This window comes from Etheostoma cragini, chromosome 6, assembly GCF_013103735.1.
Source record: "Etheostoma cragini isolate CJK2018 chromosome 6, CSU_Ecrag_1.0, whole genome shotgun sequence".
Classification (NCBI taxonomy): domain Eukaryota; kingdom Metazoa; phylum Chordata; class Actinopteri; order Perciformes; family Percidae; genus Etheostoma; species Etheostoma cragini.
The window spans coordinates 24,695,181-24,713,175 of record NC_048412.1 but is presented as its reverse complement, the minus strand read 5'-3'; the positions used below and the strand labels follow the sequence as shown (position 1 = coordinate 24,713,175).

General features: G+C 42.9%; 1 protein-coding gene across 9 annotated transcripts in view; it reads left to right on the top strand.

Annotated features, from left to right (window-relative positions):
- The window catches only part of LOC117945610 (DNA-binding protein SATB1), a 59,973-nt gene that overhangs the window by 21,539 nt on the left and 20,439 nt on the right, over window positions 1–17,995 (top strand). For 5 of the 9 annotated variants that reach the window (XM_034873191.1, XM_034873192.1, XM_034873195.1 and 2 more), the window contains 6 exons: window positions 835–958; window positions 6,761–6,872; window positions 7,881–7,958; window positions 10,993–11,528; window positions 13,851–14,063; window positions 17,701–17,772. In XM_034873191.1, coding sequence (XP_034729082.1) covers window positions 835–958; window positions 6,761–6,872; window positions 7,881–7,958; window positions 10,993–11,528; window positions 13,851–14,063; window positions 17,701–17,772 — 1,135 coding nt within the window. The remainder of the gene's footprint in view (window positions 1–834; window positions 959–6,760; window positions 6,873–7,880; window positions 7,959–10,992; window positions 11,529–13,850; window positions 14,064–17,700; window positions 17,773–17,995) is intronic. The other 4 variants (XM_034873197.1, XM_034873199.1, XM_034873198.1 and 1 more) reach the window with 3 other exon arrangements.

Genomic DNA, 17,995 nt, shown 5'->3' with positions numbered 1-17,995 from the left:
CCATTTCATCAATATATGTTTTAAACAGGTTTGGACTGTTTGAAACCTTTGTTTTGCACAAAGTAATTTGTTGCCAAATTGTTTTTAACAGAACACTTAGCAATTAGTCTAACATGTATTGACAATTTTATTTATATTTGTTGAAGTCAAGATTTGGCTGCTTTTCTCTGTTTTTTATCATTATAAATTGAATTTCTTTGGGGTTTTAAGTGTGGGCTTTGGTTACTTTTTTGCATCTTCGTTTCACAGTTTCTCAAGGACTTAACAATGAGTCCATCCTTGTATCATCAGATTGATCAATAATGAATAACAATCTGCACTTAATGTTCTTAAACGTTGTTTAATTATGTAATTTGTTTTCCATTTCTCGCCATGTCTCACTTTTTATTTTTATTTTTTATGTTGGACAAAGAGTTGCAGTCCAAGTTGCTTCTCACACGCATACCTCAATAGTTTTTTAGGTCAAATTCATTTCCAAATATTTTAAGATTGGATTTATTAACCATTTTCTCCCTATATCAGGGGAATGTCCAACCCTAAAAATCTAATTAAATCATTTTGATATTGTATTGCTGAATCTGTGGCTTGTGTATTTTATCATTTCATTCAAGATACCATCAGGGCTTCTGGCTTTCCTTTCTATCCTTGTCTCTTCTCCGTCTGAATTGTTTCTCATGCTCTCTCCTCACCCCTCTCTCTCTCTCTCCCCCCCTCCACATCCCTATCTACCCTTTCCTTCCCCTCCTGCCTCCTTCCTCTCCCCATCTTCCTTTCCCTTTCCCCCTCCACCCCACACCCCCTATGTCTCCTCTCTCTCTTTCTCTCTCGCCACAGTTGTCCTAAGCTGGAGGACCTGCCGCCCGAGCAATGGAGCCACTCTACAGTAAGAAACGCCCTCAAGGAGTTACTCAAAGACATGAATCAGAGCTCTCTGGCTAAAGAATGTCCCTTATCACAGGTGCTGAAGCCCAGTCTGCTTATTTAAAAAAAGAAATTTAACAAAGATTAACGGCCAACCCCCACACCACCCTCCCACCCCACTGCTACCATACTGCACAACAAAACAAACACCCCTATCTCCATCACCACTGTCTTTTATCCTTTACTTATCAAATGCCCTGAGTTTCATCAAGTGGGAAAAAGAATCGGCATAGAAAATCCAAATCAATGGCTATTGTCATTTGTTTTGCCGCATGATTTTTTTTTTGTTTCTTTTACCGCCCCCGACACACACACACACACGCACACACACACGCACACAAACCGACTTTTATGCAACGGTAGCCAAAAAGCAGAGGTGTTGTCGAACGTATGGTTATTGTTAGATAAACATTGGCCCGCACCCAGAACGATCTGGATGGTTTTTGTTCTTTTTCTCATTTAGCTAATTCTCAGCATTTCATAGCGTCAGACGGGATATACTGTGTGTATGTACGTTCACGTCAGGTGTTTTATGCTACGTTATATTCACGGCTGGGAGCTTGGATAGAAAGCACTAGCACGGATATTGTAATAACAGGCGGTGTAGTCAGTATATCATGGAGGCAGCTCTGGAGTGAATGGAATGAAACGGCAGTATATCTCTCTTACAAGGGCCAATAATGTGTGTGTGTGTGTGTCTGAGAGTGTGTGTCACAGTGCAAGGAGATATGTGTGCTTCTGTGTGTTTTCACTCAAGTATGTTTGTGAAATGTATATTAATGTATGGGATGCGTGAGTGTTTTTTGTGTTTTGCATACGTTTGTGTATTTAGATCCAATCACGTGTTTGTGTGTGTGTGTGTGTAGGGGCCTTCAGTGTGAAGCTAGCTCTCCTCCCAGGCCACCGTATGTTCACCTGGAGACCCTCATTTGCGTTGCATGTGTGTGTGTGTGAGCGGCTGCTCTCCGTGTGTGTGTGTTTGTGTGTTTAGCCGGGCGTGAGCAGTGCGCTGATGATGTAAAGAGTCCCTGGGTGGCGTTCAGGCGGAGCCCAGCCCGGTCTGGTAATCACCCTGTTTACGGTCCATATGTGAAGACGGCTCAGAAGAGAGCACACGCTCGCTCTGAGGATCTAACACAGGCACACACACTCTTCCTCAGACACACATTTGCTATTTCCGAATACGCACTAGCCTCAAATTAAAATGAAGATTGTTTTAGCTTTCCAGTGAGGACGAAAGAAGGTCCTGGAAATATCTTTAACAGAATAATTTCTTTTCTTGCTTTTGTGTATTTTAACAGCCAATTTGGTCCTAAATTAACATCTTAATGGCATTAAATGGTCTTATATTTTAATATTGCCAACCATTTTAGAGTCTTGGTAGCTTCAGTCACTGCAAACACTTAACACATAATTTTTTCTACCTTTTTAGTGTTCTGTGGTTCCACCCTTATCTTGGGTTCTCTGCTGGTAAAGCGTCAAAGCCATTCACGGCATATTATAAACACAGATTTTACATAAAAATCATATGTATGTATTGCTTTCGAACCAAATCAAAGCCTTCATTTAAAATTGTTGTATTTTTTATATTAATTAGAGTTTGTCTGGACATTATTTTAATTATTTATTTTATTGCCATGTCTGTTTATAAGGCAGCCAACTTTAAAAAACTAATCCAGCGTGTTATGTAATCTAAAGAAAAACTGGCACCATTTCTATGTGGTGACTTCATACCCTGAAAATCTACATGTATCTGCCTTGTTCAAACATGGTTGCCATGATGGTGTCTGACATCTGTTACTCTGTGGGGTTTCATGTGGCCTGCTCCACTCATGGAGAGGTGGTTTGTTCCTCCTAGAGCCAGCTGGTTTAGTGGACTGCTTGTCAGGATTAAGGGATGTCCCAGCGTTGCCTCGATACATGGGCTCGCAGCACTGGGGTTGTGATGTCACCATGTAGTCTGAGGAGAAGGTGAAAACCCAAGAAGCCTTTGGCCCACCCTGTGCTTTCTGAGTTGACCAGAAAAAAAGTGAAATGAGTGGGACGAGAAAGGGGCGCAGCGGGAGGGAACAGAAGATTGGCACCTTTTTAGGATTAGCGTTTCCTTGATATTCTGCTGAGTAATCCCAAGACCGAAAAAAGAGGTTAACAGATGACAGAATCACAGCAAGTGAGGGAAAAAGAATTAGCCCACCTCTGAACAGAGCTTTGAGGGAGAAGGGAAGGAGGAGTAGTAGAGCCGGGAGGGGAGGGCGGCGGAGGGTTATTTTGTGAAATGCTGCTTTTGTCCGGGCTCTTGTCAAACATTTAATTTGATTCTTTTGTAGCGGGGTGTAATGCTTTGTGTGTTTGGGCTACAAATGGCATGAGGAAACTCAGAGAAAGAAAATGTTTTCACTCGTGTCCATTGTCATTCCCCTTTGACCTGCACACATATGAAACATTAAGCTCAAACATTCACAGCTTGGAGAAGCATTGCCTAAATAAAACTTCTCCTGATCTCCTGATTCAATCAGCCAATCAGGCTTATTATTTTTCTCTGAGGTTGCTATCAAGCTTAGCAACCCCCTAGCCCATGTTCGCAGAAACTATGGCAACAAAGGAAACCCCCCCTTACCCTACTCTTTCCAATTGCCATTACCTCTTCTTGCACACCCCCTGCTCACTCTCACTGGGCGGCCCCTGATGCACCAGCTGCTGCGTAGCGTAGTGGCAAATAGTCGTCAAAATGCCATCTTTGCAGGACTTCACCACCTCGGCAGCCATAGGCGCAAACCAGTTGCAAGTGTATGTGTATGTATTTGTGTATACATGTGTGTGTGTGTGTGTTTGTGTGTGTGTGTGTGTGTTTGCAAGTTTGAAGTGTCATTCCAGTTGAGGTGGATATGTGCCATAATTGAGCAATGTTAGATGTTGGCGAGAGAGAAGGCACAGTGTTGCAAATGGGATGTGCTTTTCACCCAGCTGATTCAAGACATCAGGCAAAGTGTGTGTGTGTGTGTGTGTGTGTGTGTGTGTGTGTGTGTGTGTGTTCAAGTTCAATTATGTACGAATATGTGTGTTAATCTGCATGTATGTCTTTGTGTAACTGCACTGTGTGTGTTTGCATTTGCCAGTGTGTGTACCACACTCTAACGCTGGCAGCTGGGTGCCTTCAGTACCTGCCTGCTGCACCGCTATTCTGTTACACACACACACACACACACACAGACACACGCACACTCACTCCCTCCTTTTTTTCTCTCTCTTCCTGTCTCCCATGATGGGGAGTGGAGTAGATGTTGGGGACCGATAGTAGCCCAGTGCCACTTCCTGGTCTTGCTGATAAGCTCTCTGTGCTGCAGATGGCTATCACTTAAAGGGTCCACACACATGCTCATGCAAACATACACACACACACACACAACACACACACACACAGCCAGCCATGCTACCTGTTGACAAGCCCTAGCACAGCCCTCCTGCTGGCACCGCAGTGGCAGCAGAGGCTCTGGTTATCTGCTTGATTTCACTTAGTGCATATGCATGTGTGTATGACAGAGCAGTGGGGAGAGCAAGAGAGAGAATAGGTGTGTGCATGTGTGTGTGTGTGTGTGTGTGTGTGCGTGTGTGTGTGTGTGTATTGTTTTATTCACACATACACGTGAGGCCCCCTGTGAGAGGTAGAGTGATGTATTGAGGGAGAGGGCTGATTAATGAGGAGCGTTTATTAGAACATCTGTGTCAAAGATGGCGGAGAAAGAGGGAGCGAGAGAGATAGAGAGAAAGATGGGAAGGCAGAGAGAAAGGCACACCGTCTTCTGCAGGTCTCTTGTTTGTTGCCTGGAGCCGCCTTCGCCCAGATATACTGTAAATAAAACATGGCAGGCTGGAGGAGAGGAGTTCATTATCCCACTGACTCATAGAGAACTCTTCTTACTATAACTAAGTGGTTTTCAGGTCGAACTTTGGCTTGGGATTTGGCCACCAGAACCAATGTTAAAGGGGAATGTGTGGTTTGCTGCCCTTCCAAACGTCATCCCAAATTTTTTCCATTCCAAGGCAGTAAATCAAGAACAAAACCATTCATTCTGATTTACTCTGGCTTATGCTTATCATGATGAATAAACAGAAGTTCAAATTTTAAGACCATAGAAGGTTGAAGTTGCTATTTCCTGATACCAGTATTGCATAAATCCAAAAGGAGCTGCTTCATACATAAATGAATGACCCATTAAAAGGGCAATTCTGACTTCCTCACCCTAACCTGAACTCTATCAGAGTTTTTCATTGAATGAGGACTTCTAAGTAGATCTATTAGAGACAGCTTTGTTATACCACACAAGTCCAAATGCTGACCTCTTCACCCTCTTGCTTTTCATCATGACGGCATGATGCACCGCAGCATGGTTTTGCACAAATTCACACCCAGCTGCTAAATGGGCATAACAAAGTCCAATCGCATTTGACTCAACCTTGTGAAAGCAGGTATGGTGAGAGAGAACACATATCTTCCTTAACATCGATTTGGTTTTTTAATACTTTTACAGCAAGACGTGGCATCTAGCACAGTCAATGTCTTTGAGAACTCTGGCTTTTATAAAGTCTCGTGTGGTGTCATTGGCCACAAACGGCCAATCCTGTAACTGTTAGTAGGACGACGTGTCCCGTGAAGCTGGTTGAGACAGGGCTTAAAGTCGACTAGATCAACCTCAAGCAGATCCCTGCCTGCTATAGTTTGACAAAGAAAACCTGTGTCCATCTTGGTCTTGTTGGTCCTTTGCTTGCATTTGTGTCCCTTCTGAAGTTTTGTGTTACACTTCGGAGGGGTTTCATCTCATAAGGTGTAAAGAGCTTTATTAGAGAGGTCGGGAGTTCAGAGTTAGATCGACCTTCCTCACGCCATCCTGTAGCCTCCCTTTTGTGCGGAAAAGCTGGAGAAGCGGAGTCATCCTCCACCCATTCATTGTGCGCCTACCTCCATGCTGCTGTGCCAGAAGGTTCCCTTGCCATCCTCCAAGCGCATATATTATAGAAAATGATAAAGATGGCATACCTGTAATTTGAAAACAGATGGTTTGGTTCTTTTGAATATTTATAACAATCAAAAACAGTTTCTCCCGCACCAACCCTCGCTATTTGCCCGGAGGCCGGCAAAGGTGTTAAAACATTCATTTTAATGAAACTGGAAAGGGAAAGAAAAATATTGCCTCTTTGTTTTTGTTCTGAGGCGAAGGAGGATGGTTGAAGTAAATGTAGAGAGGGCAGGGAATCGACTGTAAAGGGGGAGATGGGCGCACACATGCGTTGGAGAACGACATGCTCAGTGCGGCCCGCGATCTGCTTGAAGTTGTTGTTGTTGTCTTTTACAGATTGTATCAATAAAGAGCTGAAAAATAAACGAGGTTTATATGTTTACATCACCCGAACTCCCCAGATGCTGATATTCAATAAGCTGCTTTCTTTCCTTTTGAAGGTAAATATGTATCCTGCCGTCTGCTCTCCAAATCAACAGTCAGAACTCAGTTGACCTTATAATTTACCCACTGTGAAAGACAAAAAAAAAGTGTTCCGACAAACTCAACGGCATTTGATAAAAAAGAACAGATAAAACCTTGCTTGATTTAATTTGTTTCACCTTTAGAAGACTAGATCCCAAATTTCTGCATGTCTTGATACTTTTCAGTTGGCTTTTTTTAGTGCTGGGTTTTACCGTGTCCCTATCTTTTATTTGTTTTGACAAGCTACAGTGTTACTGCATGTTTCACAAGCTTTAATATTATGTCTGTTTTTTTCCACAATGAGAATCTAAAGTCTCTCTCTCGTTCTCTCTCCCTCTCAATCAATCTCTCTCTTTCAGAGTATGATTTCCTCCATTGTGAACAGCACTTACTATGCAAATGTGTCGGCGGCGAAGTGTCAGGAATTTGGGCGCTGGTATAAACATTTCAAGAAGACAAAAGATATGATGGGTAAGCAAAACGGAGGGACGCAAAGTATGGCGCTCACACGTTTATCTCTCTCCACACACACACATGGACACACAAATACACACCAGTCGGCATTACAATATGTTCTCTGACCGACCGTCTCTTTGTCTTACTGCTGTTGCATGAAGCAGAAATACATTTTTATCTTGTTATCTAATAATTTGAGATCGCTCCACACTGTTTTGCAGTGTAAAAGAGGCTTATCGGTGATTTATCCATTATTACCTCAACTAACACTAATGCAAGTGCCAAATTGGGGCCTTTATTTTTTGTTTGTGAGTGAGTATTACTATTTCATGAACAAAAGGATGCAGTGACTTCACCCGGCCACCGCCTAGTTTGTAATTCAATTATATTTTCTTATCAACCCTCTAACAACGCATGCTTTATATTATCTCCAAAAAAAACCCCTTTGACCCGCCAGGAAATGAGGTTATGTGAGACTAGTAGCACCCAAGCTGCAAATAGAATTCCGATATGTTTTTGTGCCTTTAGATTAAGCAGAACACCACTCTGTTGCGATGCTCATAGGCGGTGTAATGTTGAGATATTAGCTTTAACAATCTGTTGAACAATCTTTTTTTCTCTGCCAGTGCACTACTGTTCGCAGCGATGACAGATGAGATATTATATCAAAATGTTTTCACAGCCTCCATGCAAATAGCGCGTCGTGATCATATCATGTTTTTATTTCTTCTGTTAATGTGGCAACATATGCTAAGAACATTATTTACTTCAGACCTGCTGCACTTGTGTACACTTTGTATACTCCTACACGTTTTCTGTCACACTTGTTTTCTATCTGGTTTGGTTTCCTTAAAAAAATGGGGCTGCTGCCACTGCTTGTATGGCCTTCATGATCCTTGTGTTTTAAATGTCATATTTCTGCTTAGTTGGAGTGGGAGAGATGAAAGCTTTGACACTGTTTATTTCCTCACCTGTGTGTGTGTGTGTGTGTGTGTGTGTGTGCCCTGTCATACAAATGTGCAGGTATGCGCCAACCCTCCCAGCTGGAGGGCTACCTGGGGACGTGTGTCCTCCGTGAGAGCCCACGTGCCAATGCACTAGGTATGTTGCAACAAAGGCGAACACACAAACACTCCCTTTGTTTTGTTTTTTTTCACTTTGGCGGACATTACATTGACATAAATAATTTTTTGGGAGACTAAGCAAAACCGTAACTATGTGCATTACATGCCCAACCCAATCTTAAACCTAACAAAGCTTTAACCCTAAAAACGTAGTGCTTTCCTCTGTTTCAACCAGGTTGTTGTCGCCGTAATGGGACTGTGGGAACACATTGTGATAGCTAGCTACATTCCTGTCTTAATTCCTAACCTTACTGCCTGTGTTGCCTAAACTGAATCTCAATTAAAATCTTAATCCTTATCCGAAAACCAAATAGCACTTTAAAGTCTCATTAAAATGAAAAATCTTGTATTTACTTTGTTAGCTCATACTCTATTTGGAGTTTTGAAGCAATCCTTCCTTCCCCCTTCTCATCTTAACTTATATCCTATAAAATATAAACTAAAATGACACCTACATCATGGTCACACATCAACGTCCCATTTCAGCTAAAATACATTAAAATACTATAACCTTTCGACATCAAAGAAGCAGACAGTGCTAAACTGTCATTTAAAATTTTTGTTTCTGTCACTCTTTGGGGACATCAAGTCCTGATAAGAACAAAACCACTGACATATACGCCACAGAAGCAGCGATAACATCTCAAGATATGCCTACACATATTCACACAAACTCCAGTACCCAATATACCATCTTAGCCAAACCTCAGACAAAAAAACCTTGGCACACAAGCCTCAGGTGCCCACCACACGCTCCGCGGCAACTCCCCCAACCTCAATATTCATGACGGGCTGCTGCCTGCTGAACATGGCCACAAACGTCCTGGTGAAATGCCAAGTTTGAAGGCTGGAAGAGACAGTGGCACGGTCATCCCTTTGTGCTTTGGCGGTGGCGTCAAATGTGACACTGCATTTACTTCACCACACCGCATTTAGCAAGCAGTTTAAGCCCAAAGTCAAGGGGAATAAGTACCTGGTCATAGGTACTGGTAAGCTACTCTGCTGCTCTGCCAGCTGAAGTGGTGTTACCGGCCGCCAGCGAATGTGGTGTCTCTTCTTTTGAGTTGGAAACACTAGTGCAGGGAAGCCAACACAGAGAAAGAGCGTTGGGTCACTTTGTACTGTATGTCTCTCTTTCTCATCTCCTCTCTCTCTCTCTCATTCTCTTTCTCTCACGCACACACACACACACACACACTCCCTCCCTTCCTCAGCCCACATCCCATTCCCATTGTGTGTTTAATCCGGGCTCTTTTGTGGCAGGATTCCACACGAGGACTGCTGCTTCTGTGGCAGCCTTTTTCTCCCAGGGCCTGCCATGCTCTTCTGTCACCCTTTCTCTTTTCAATTTGCATGGAAATGCCTCCATGTGCCGGTGTGTTTGTGTGTTGTGAGCATGCCCCCCAGCAATCTGTGCGAGCAAGCATATGCGCACACACACACACACAAACACACACACACATTCACATATGAGTGAATAGACATGCCATACCATCAGAGCCAGGGAATGTCAGGGATTATAGGAAGAGATGTGATTATTACCAAGATTATTTTTTTTAATTTTTTTCCTCCCCATCATTTGTTTTTGACAAACGCTCAATAGACCCGTCTTAGGCCGGGTGTTTTGTGCTTGCTGACAGTTAGGGAACAGGCAGCTAAAACACACAATTATTGTGGGTATTTTTGGAAAAGATCCATGCACTTAATCTTTCATCTACTAAAAAATTCAGCTTGTTGAAGACTCCCCCCCCCCCCCCCCCCCCCCCCTCTTCCCCTTAACGGCAATTTACGCTTTTTACAATCTCATACGTTGCTTTTCTGTGGGATGTGGAGGCCGCAGCACACTTCTAAGGTGCCATCCGTATGAATACTTAAACGCTGCCCCCTCACTCACTCACTGGGCGTAGTGCACACAGAAAACCTCAGCATATGTGAATTCCTTAACAAGAGGCGGAAACCTAAAAACATTCAGCTGCTCCAAATGCTCATTCACTTCACTGTGGGTAGTATTTTGGATGTTAAATCATTGTTTTCATCCTCTAAGCACATCATTTAAACCGGTCTTAAAATATTCCCGAGCAGCCATTATCGACTTAAAGATTCCCAAAGCAAGAGATACCACAAAAATCTCCAAAACGCCATTAAATGACGGCACATAGATATATTTTTTTAATCTCACAGACAGTTAAAGAACTGTCGGTTTAAGTAGACTCAGACAAGTGTACACACTCTATCCACCTCTGTCTCCGTTCACTGCTCCTTATGTTTAGACCATCCTCCCCTAAAAATGTCATATTGGCTAGGTTGTGTTCCTTATTTTGGAATTAAGGATGCAAAGAAAGAAAACAAACACATACACATACACACACATAAATCCTGTATCTACACATACACACACTCTACTGTGTCTCCCAGATTTATTTTTCACATGATGAGGCCACAGACGTACAAAGGCATGGCTTGTGGAAGATGCAGGTCAAACACAATGAAGCTCTTTTATCTGCGTTTCGATCTTTTCCCTTTATTTAACCTGTCGATGGCTGATCAGCTGTGTCATATTCAATCAGGGAGGAAGAGGCCTGTGAAGGGTACTGGTTAGGAAAAAGACACTGAACTCCTGTTTCTTTTTGTTGGTGGTTTTGGGTTGGTGGACTGCAACAATGTTTTCCTTTCCATGTGTCATGAAAGTAAACAGGAATGTTAGCTCACAGGCTAAGATTCACTTGAGGTTAAAGTTTGATCTCCTGCAGAGCAGATTGGTTTATTGCTACGTTGATATTAAACTGATCAAACTGTTTACAATTTTGAGATTAAGCTTCCACTTTTTGGGATTGTCCAGCACTTGAAGTTTAGTTTTTTTCCTCTCTTTTACAATGTGGATTCCTGAGTTTCCTTTGTGGTGTTTGAGGTAGACTTTGAAACTATAACTGACCCTGTCTTTTTCCCATCTCTGTCTCTGTCTCTTTTGCCCTCCACTTCTACCATATCTTTGCTCGTTTTTCTCCTTCCAGCAGAGATAGATGGCCTATCCGACCTCTCTCCACCCGGCTCTAATCACAGCCACAGTCACAACCACAACCACAACCACCTAGGCTTCTCCCAGCAGCAGCAGCCTATTCCCGGCAGCACAGCCGAGCAGACTCCTTCCTCGCCGGTGCCCCCGCTGCCCCACGCTCCACCGCTGCCCCACGCTCCACCAACGCACGGTGGCCAGACCGGTGGCCGGCAGCCGCAGCTTCCCAGTCTGCACCACCCGGGATTGGTGTCCACACCCATCAGCCCCCAGCTGGTCAACCAGCAGCTTGTAATGGCACAGATCCTCAACCAGCAGTACGCAGTGAACCGGCTGCTGGCGCAGCAGTCCCTGTCCCAGCAGTACCTCAACCACCCACCTGTCAACCGCAACTCCCACTCCAAGCCCATGGAGCCACAGGTGGCATCAAATACAGAGGTGTCCGTTGAGATTTACCAGTGGGTGAGGGACGAGCTGAAGCGGGCGGGCATCTCACAGGCAGTCTTTGCCCGCGTGGCTTTCAACAGAACCCAGGTGAGGAGGGGAGACAGATGGGCTAGAATAACTTTAAAACAAAATCAACAGAAAAATCCAATCATTGTCATTACTAAAAATATTGTCAGTAGTAAAAGTTACTACTTCAGTCCGAAGCCTCATTCTCCTTCCTGCTACTTTCTGCTTTAGTAATTATGATAATTTTAATGATAATAATCATAACAATAATGATATAGGGCAATTTCTTCTAGATCGTAGCACTTTTAATTCATTTTTATTTAATTTTATACTCCAGTCGGTCCATTTGGAGTACAAACAGTACCTCTTAAAAAACATTAAGTAGCACAACTAATGTTACAGGGTGTAACTAAAATGTCCAAAAATGTCATCTTAAATGTTTCAACAATCCCTCACTGTCAAAGATTCCACACCAACAACCTATTTGAAAAGGAAATACACACATCATAACAAGAAGTCATAAAACACTTATGGGACCTTTTTTTACTAAGAAATACTTAGAAAAGCCTGGGGTTTGATATGGTTTATTTCCACAGTCTATATTTCATTCATAATTCTCCCTCCAGAACAATCCAGCACCTCTACTGTACTTCAACACAACTGGCAGCCTGCCATGTGAAAGACCCCGGCTCGGTCATGGCGTGCGTTGTCTTCCTGCCAAAATATGTGGTTTCACTTCATAGTCAGAGGCCTCCCCACCTCCCCACACACGCACACACAGAAGGCAACGATAATGTCTTAGAATGTACCGTGTTGTATTAGATGGAGGGTGGAAGGAGGTGACAGCAAACCTCATTACAACTCCATTTGCTTTGAAGTCGCTGTGTATGAAAAAGGAAACAAACAGAAACTGATAAGTATCTATTAGAGGAAGAACGTACAGCAACCCCCAAAGTGTGTGTGTGTATCTGTGTGTGTGTGTGTGTTATATATGTGAGAGTCAGACAGTGGTGTTTTGGTGCAGATCAAGCTCCGACACAGACACAGTCTTATCTGTGGCTGATATGAGGAATTAGCCCAATGTGCCATTGGAGAGTTTGCCTTTGGAGGATTCTTTATTAGCCAAGTGTTTTTTTTTCTTCCACGAGTTGTTTTTATAAACTGAGCGGGGAGGGGGTTGCTGAGCAGGGACATGAAGGGGCTGCTGTCAATTCAGGAGGTGGATTAGAGACTGAGGGCAGGAAACAAGGCTTTTTCTGTATTTTTTTTGAAGAAACTGATTGACCAAAGAGATAGACAGAAAGGGTCAATGGCGAAGAGTGATAAGCATGCACACACTGAAGAATGCAGACACACACACACACAGTACAAACATAAATTAGATATCTATCCCCTGAATGCTTGTTTACATTAAGTGCGCAGTCCACTTCGCCATAAGAACGTCAGTCTGAGTCAGATTTCATGTGAGTATCTGCTCATACTTGTCTGAACACCACAGACCTACCTATTTAAACGTGACACATATATATTTTAATAGTCAGACAAACACCAATCACATTTTTTTAGCTCTTCTCATTTCCCGAGAGGACTACTCTAAAATAAAAAAATATAAGCATGAGCATGTTTTCCACATCACCTTGTTTTATTACCAAATCACACCTATTGATACTGAGAGAAGCGGAGCGATGGTTTGCACAGTGTGTGGCCAAGAGCTGATGAAAAGGCCCAATCACACATCTCTGATAATGGAGTCATCGCCGTCTCATAATGATGGAATTGAGCGCTATTGAAAGTAAACAGAGGATACACTGATTGCCCGCCGTACAAGACTTTCACATTTCAGGCGAGTAGCTGCTTCTTCTATCGAAAGCCACACATGGCTCTAAGAATATGTCCAAGAACTGCAAAATGACACACAATAAAATGTTACAGGTTCAAATGGCATACAAAAGTTTCAATTACATAGTTTTGTCAACTGAGAATGAACATTAATGAAGTGTTACAAACTGACAGAGCAGGATTTAAAAAAATTTTTTTACTTCAAGACAAAAGCTCTGTAAAGAGAACATGCAGGAGGCTGAGCGGTTCACTTTGATAACGCAAGTTTACAACAACAGTGGAAGGCAGAGAGTGACTGTAGGGAAAGCTAAGTCTGAAAAAGCCTGTGACCCCACCTGCCTCTACAGAAACACTGTGGAGTAAAACTATGGTCTAAATAGAGTCCCTAAAAGGCAGTAGTTGTTAACAGTTTAAGTGGGTATAAGTCCTTAGGGTATTGTCCTTAGAGTCTTTATGCTCTCCTTTAGTGACTTACTTAGGAATCCTCTAATGTAATTCTTCTTCTTCTTGCTTCCCCTCTTGACCCCCACCACCCAACTGTTTCCCACCCAACCCATCATGCAGGGCCTGCTGTCCGAGATTTTACGCAAGGAGGAAGACCCTAAAACAGCGTCCCAGTCGCTGCTGGTCAACCTCCGCGCCATGCAGAACTTCCTGCAGCTGCCGGAGGCTGAGCGCGATCGCATCTATCAGGATGAGAGGGAACGCAGCCTCACGGCAGCGTCAGCAATGGGCGCACCTCCGCTCATCAGCACTCCACCCAGCCGACCTGTACAGGTACCAGAGGTTTGTTTTCTGCAATGCATGTTTGAGCGATAGACGGAAACATATTAAACATATTAGAATAAACCTTAATGCGCTAAGATTTTTGAATTCACAGGGGCATTAGAATTTAAAGTCAAGGGATGAAGGCAGATTTATACCCCCTCAAGGTTTGCTGGTGGTGCTGCTGTACTGCATAGGATCTGATTTATGGTTTGAGCGGTCAATTGATGTAGCACCACTGCAACACTGTAAATGTGTCATGCATTATAACAAGGCGTTATGCATGCAAAATGCACCTAAAGTTATCATAGATTATTTTATTCACTTTCTAAAAGATAATGATCATGGGCGGAAGAAGTGGAGATGCTTTTTGAGATCACTGAAAACGTATTTGTCTGCTGTTATTGTAAAGGAAAACAAATAACCATTTGTTCAGTGTTCGCCTTTATAAGGCATGGAAACTTGGTGAAAACACAATTCTCACAGTCTCCATGTAGCCCAGAAGTGTAATTATATTTCTAAGTATCGATGAAGGAAAACCAAATCCTAGTCTCAGGAACAAAAATCCTCAAATGCAAAAATCGTTACCCAACAGGGCCATCACCTACCTTTCAAGTTAGCTAGCTAGCTTAACTTACACACTGAAAAATGTTGTCGTTGGCTCCGCCCACTGAGGGTCAATGCGATTTCTCCCTTCAGAGCCTTTTTGATTCAGAGAGATATTTGTTGACTTAGTCAGAATATTGTGAAATTAGAGTTCTTAAAGGTTGAAAAGGGATAACAAAATTGCAGCTCTTTATATTGGAGATGGAACACAAGTACAGCCATAGTTTAAAAAGCATGCATCAAAAAGAGAGATGACAAAGTCTGAATTCATTCATCATATAAAAAAATGTATGTGATAGTTGATCTGTCAACTAGTTAGCTCAACGTATTGTTAGTGTTGTGCATGTGTTGGCAGGTGTGCAGGTATGACAGCAGGGTTGAGTGTTTTCAAAAAGCTGGAATGTAAAATCTGTGTTTGTGGTGGTGTCACGTTCTCCTGGCACGCTTAACAAACCTTGTGAAGACTGCTAGGTTTAACAAGAGTTTAAACAAATTAATAGTTACAGTACTTAGTCTATTAGAGTGTAAAAAAAGAGTATGTCGAATTGCTGGTGCACTGCAGTCATTAGCCGCACTCTGTTTTCAATTGATGACAGCAAGTATGGATACAAGCACCTCCCTAGCACAATGTGTTTTTTTGTACACACCTCACATTCTCCCCAGTTGTAACTCTTTCTTCTACCTGTCCGTAAAAACATGGAATAAATAAAAGCCCATTCGTTCCGTCAACGTGCACACTAGAGAACATACTTTACATTCTCCCTGCATGTAAATGAGTTCTACATCATCCCCGCCCTCTCCGCACAGGTGAGAATGGTGCAAAAATGATGCATAATTTTTGTGCTAATTTTGACCTTTTACCATGCATTAGGCAGCATTAACAGCCCCCTCCGCCCCATTTTCAAAAAAAGAAAGCTCACTCAGTGATGACAAGCTCCGTGAAAGATCAACATCGTTTAGTCAGTTCGTATTCCAAAACCACCGCAAATCAGTGTCCCTCACTTGAAAGGTATGTGGCGACTTTCTACCACTTAAGCCTATTTGAAGTGCGGTCAGCTGCATCTGGGAGGTGAGAGGGGCACACAAAGGCCTCCTCTGTCCTGTCCCCAGGGAAGATTTGGCTTTTATTAAGAGAAAGAAAGACAAGCACAGGCCCACCCATTTCCAAGACGGAGCCTCCACCCTGAAACTGCTCAGTATGATGCCAGTTGCTGTCTTTGCAAAACTAAAAAGAAAGAGTGGCATTCTGAAGCAGCGGTGCTGAACCTATGCAAGGCCACTGTTCAGTTCACGGCCCACCTTTACAATCAGAGGCTGTGTCAGAGCAGGACAGAGAGTCAGAGTAAGAGAGCTGGACCCCTTTGCAAAAGAAAGTTTTGTTTGGCTTAATAACCTACTGCTGATGATTTTATTAAAATATCACATGCAGAGACACCATTTGGTACTATTTTTTTATTTTTTTTATTTGTCAGGTGAATCAAATATCAACAAGCCACTTTTTTACCGAATGAATGTACAGAGGGACGATTAGCATGTCTGAGACCAGCTTGCAGAGCTATAGAGATGCATAACAATGCAGAAAGAGATCTGAAACCTGAACAACACACACAATGACTACTACAGCACGTAGCATTCAAACTATTTCAAACATGATCCAAAACTCAAACTCAGAATACTTTTGGCATATCAATAGACTATCCTGAGGCCTAATATGCTTTACCTGTATGACTCAAACCCCATCAACATTTATCATGTAGACCTGTTCCTTCACAACGCGATACTCACAGGCACACCCACACACACACACACACACACACACGTTTGCACACTCATACACCTGGCCATCTGCCAGCCTCTCCTATGGAGCAATGCGGTGTGAATCTAAGCACATAAATCAGCCAGGGTGGCAATTGAGCCAGAGACAGAGGAGGATTTTTATTGGCCTCATAAAAACAGATGCAGAGGTATGTTTCTCTCATGTGTGCTGATGGGTCGGCCCAACTCCCCCAAAGCCAGTTTGTGCACGTCCCAGCCTTAACAATTAGCTTGACATGGTGACCTACCGCTCAGACTGACGAGCCCATGTCGAGCTGTCGTAAAACAGGATGAAAGGCCCAAATATTCTCCCAACGTTCCAGTATCACCACAAATTTAAGGATGATGTGATTGTCTTTCACACATAAAGGACCTTGCATGAGTTGTCTAGACAAATATTTAAATACATATGCTTTTTGATCCCAGAGTGTCATGAGTTACTAGCTGTTGGTTACCCAACCCTGCTGATTTGTCTCCTTTCAAAAGGGCTCGTATGGAATGATTCATATGCTAATGGTTCGTGGGTAATGCTTTTATTAGGATACTTGTTGCCTTGTCAAAGGATTTTTGTCAAGATGCAACAAGCCGCTGAATGAGGATGATTTGATTTCACTTGACTTGCATTTATTTTTTAATCACCAGCTTGACGTAAGAATAATAACATTTCTCACAACACATCCAAGTGTTTTTGAGCAAAGTATCGCTGGAGCTGTGCGTGGGTGTAAATCTACACTTCTCTGTGTGTGTGTCTGTGTGTGTGTGTGTGTGTGTGTGTGTGTGTGTGTGTGTGTGTGTGTGTGAGAGAGAGAGAGAGAGAGATAGGTGTGTATGCTTGTGATTGGGCATGGGCCGCATACGATTCTGACGGAATGATAACCTTCAGCAAACATATCACGGTTTCACGGTATTGTGATATTGCAATCACAGCTTTAAAATGTAATATTTTTTAAATCTCTGGTTAAAAACATTGTATTTTATTTTTTGTACACACTGCACACTGGCAGAGAGTGTATTTTCTGTCCTTGAAGACCAAATAAAAGAACAGCTCACACCTTGCTGAATGGTATGGCGGAAATTCAGTGGTTTTGAAACCGTGACCTTTTCAAACCGCGGGATACCTTGAAATTGGTAACCGGCCCATGCCCACTTCTGTTTAGCCAGATAGCTTTAATTTCTCCTCATTTGAGACTGAACTAATAATGGTTGCGTTGTATTCCCGTCGCTGCAGCCGCGGAGGGAAGACTGTAACAGCGTGAGGCCCGACGACTGGAATCCTCGAACCCCCGTGGGCATTTCCCCTGTGAGCAAAACACACCTCACCTCTCTACCTTCACCAGTCTGAATGCACACATTCTCATAGACAATGCACACTCTGAGGCTAATTATCTCCCAACATGCAATTCACTGCTAGTTCAGTAATTATAAGGCTTTAAAGTAGGAAACAGTGAGAGTACCAGCATGTGAATTTATTTTTCAAGTGCATGGCTAATATTCATATTTTTTATCAGATTTAGTTTGAAAGA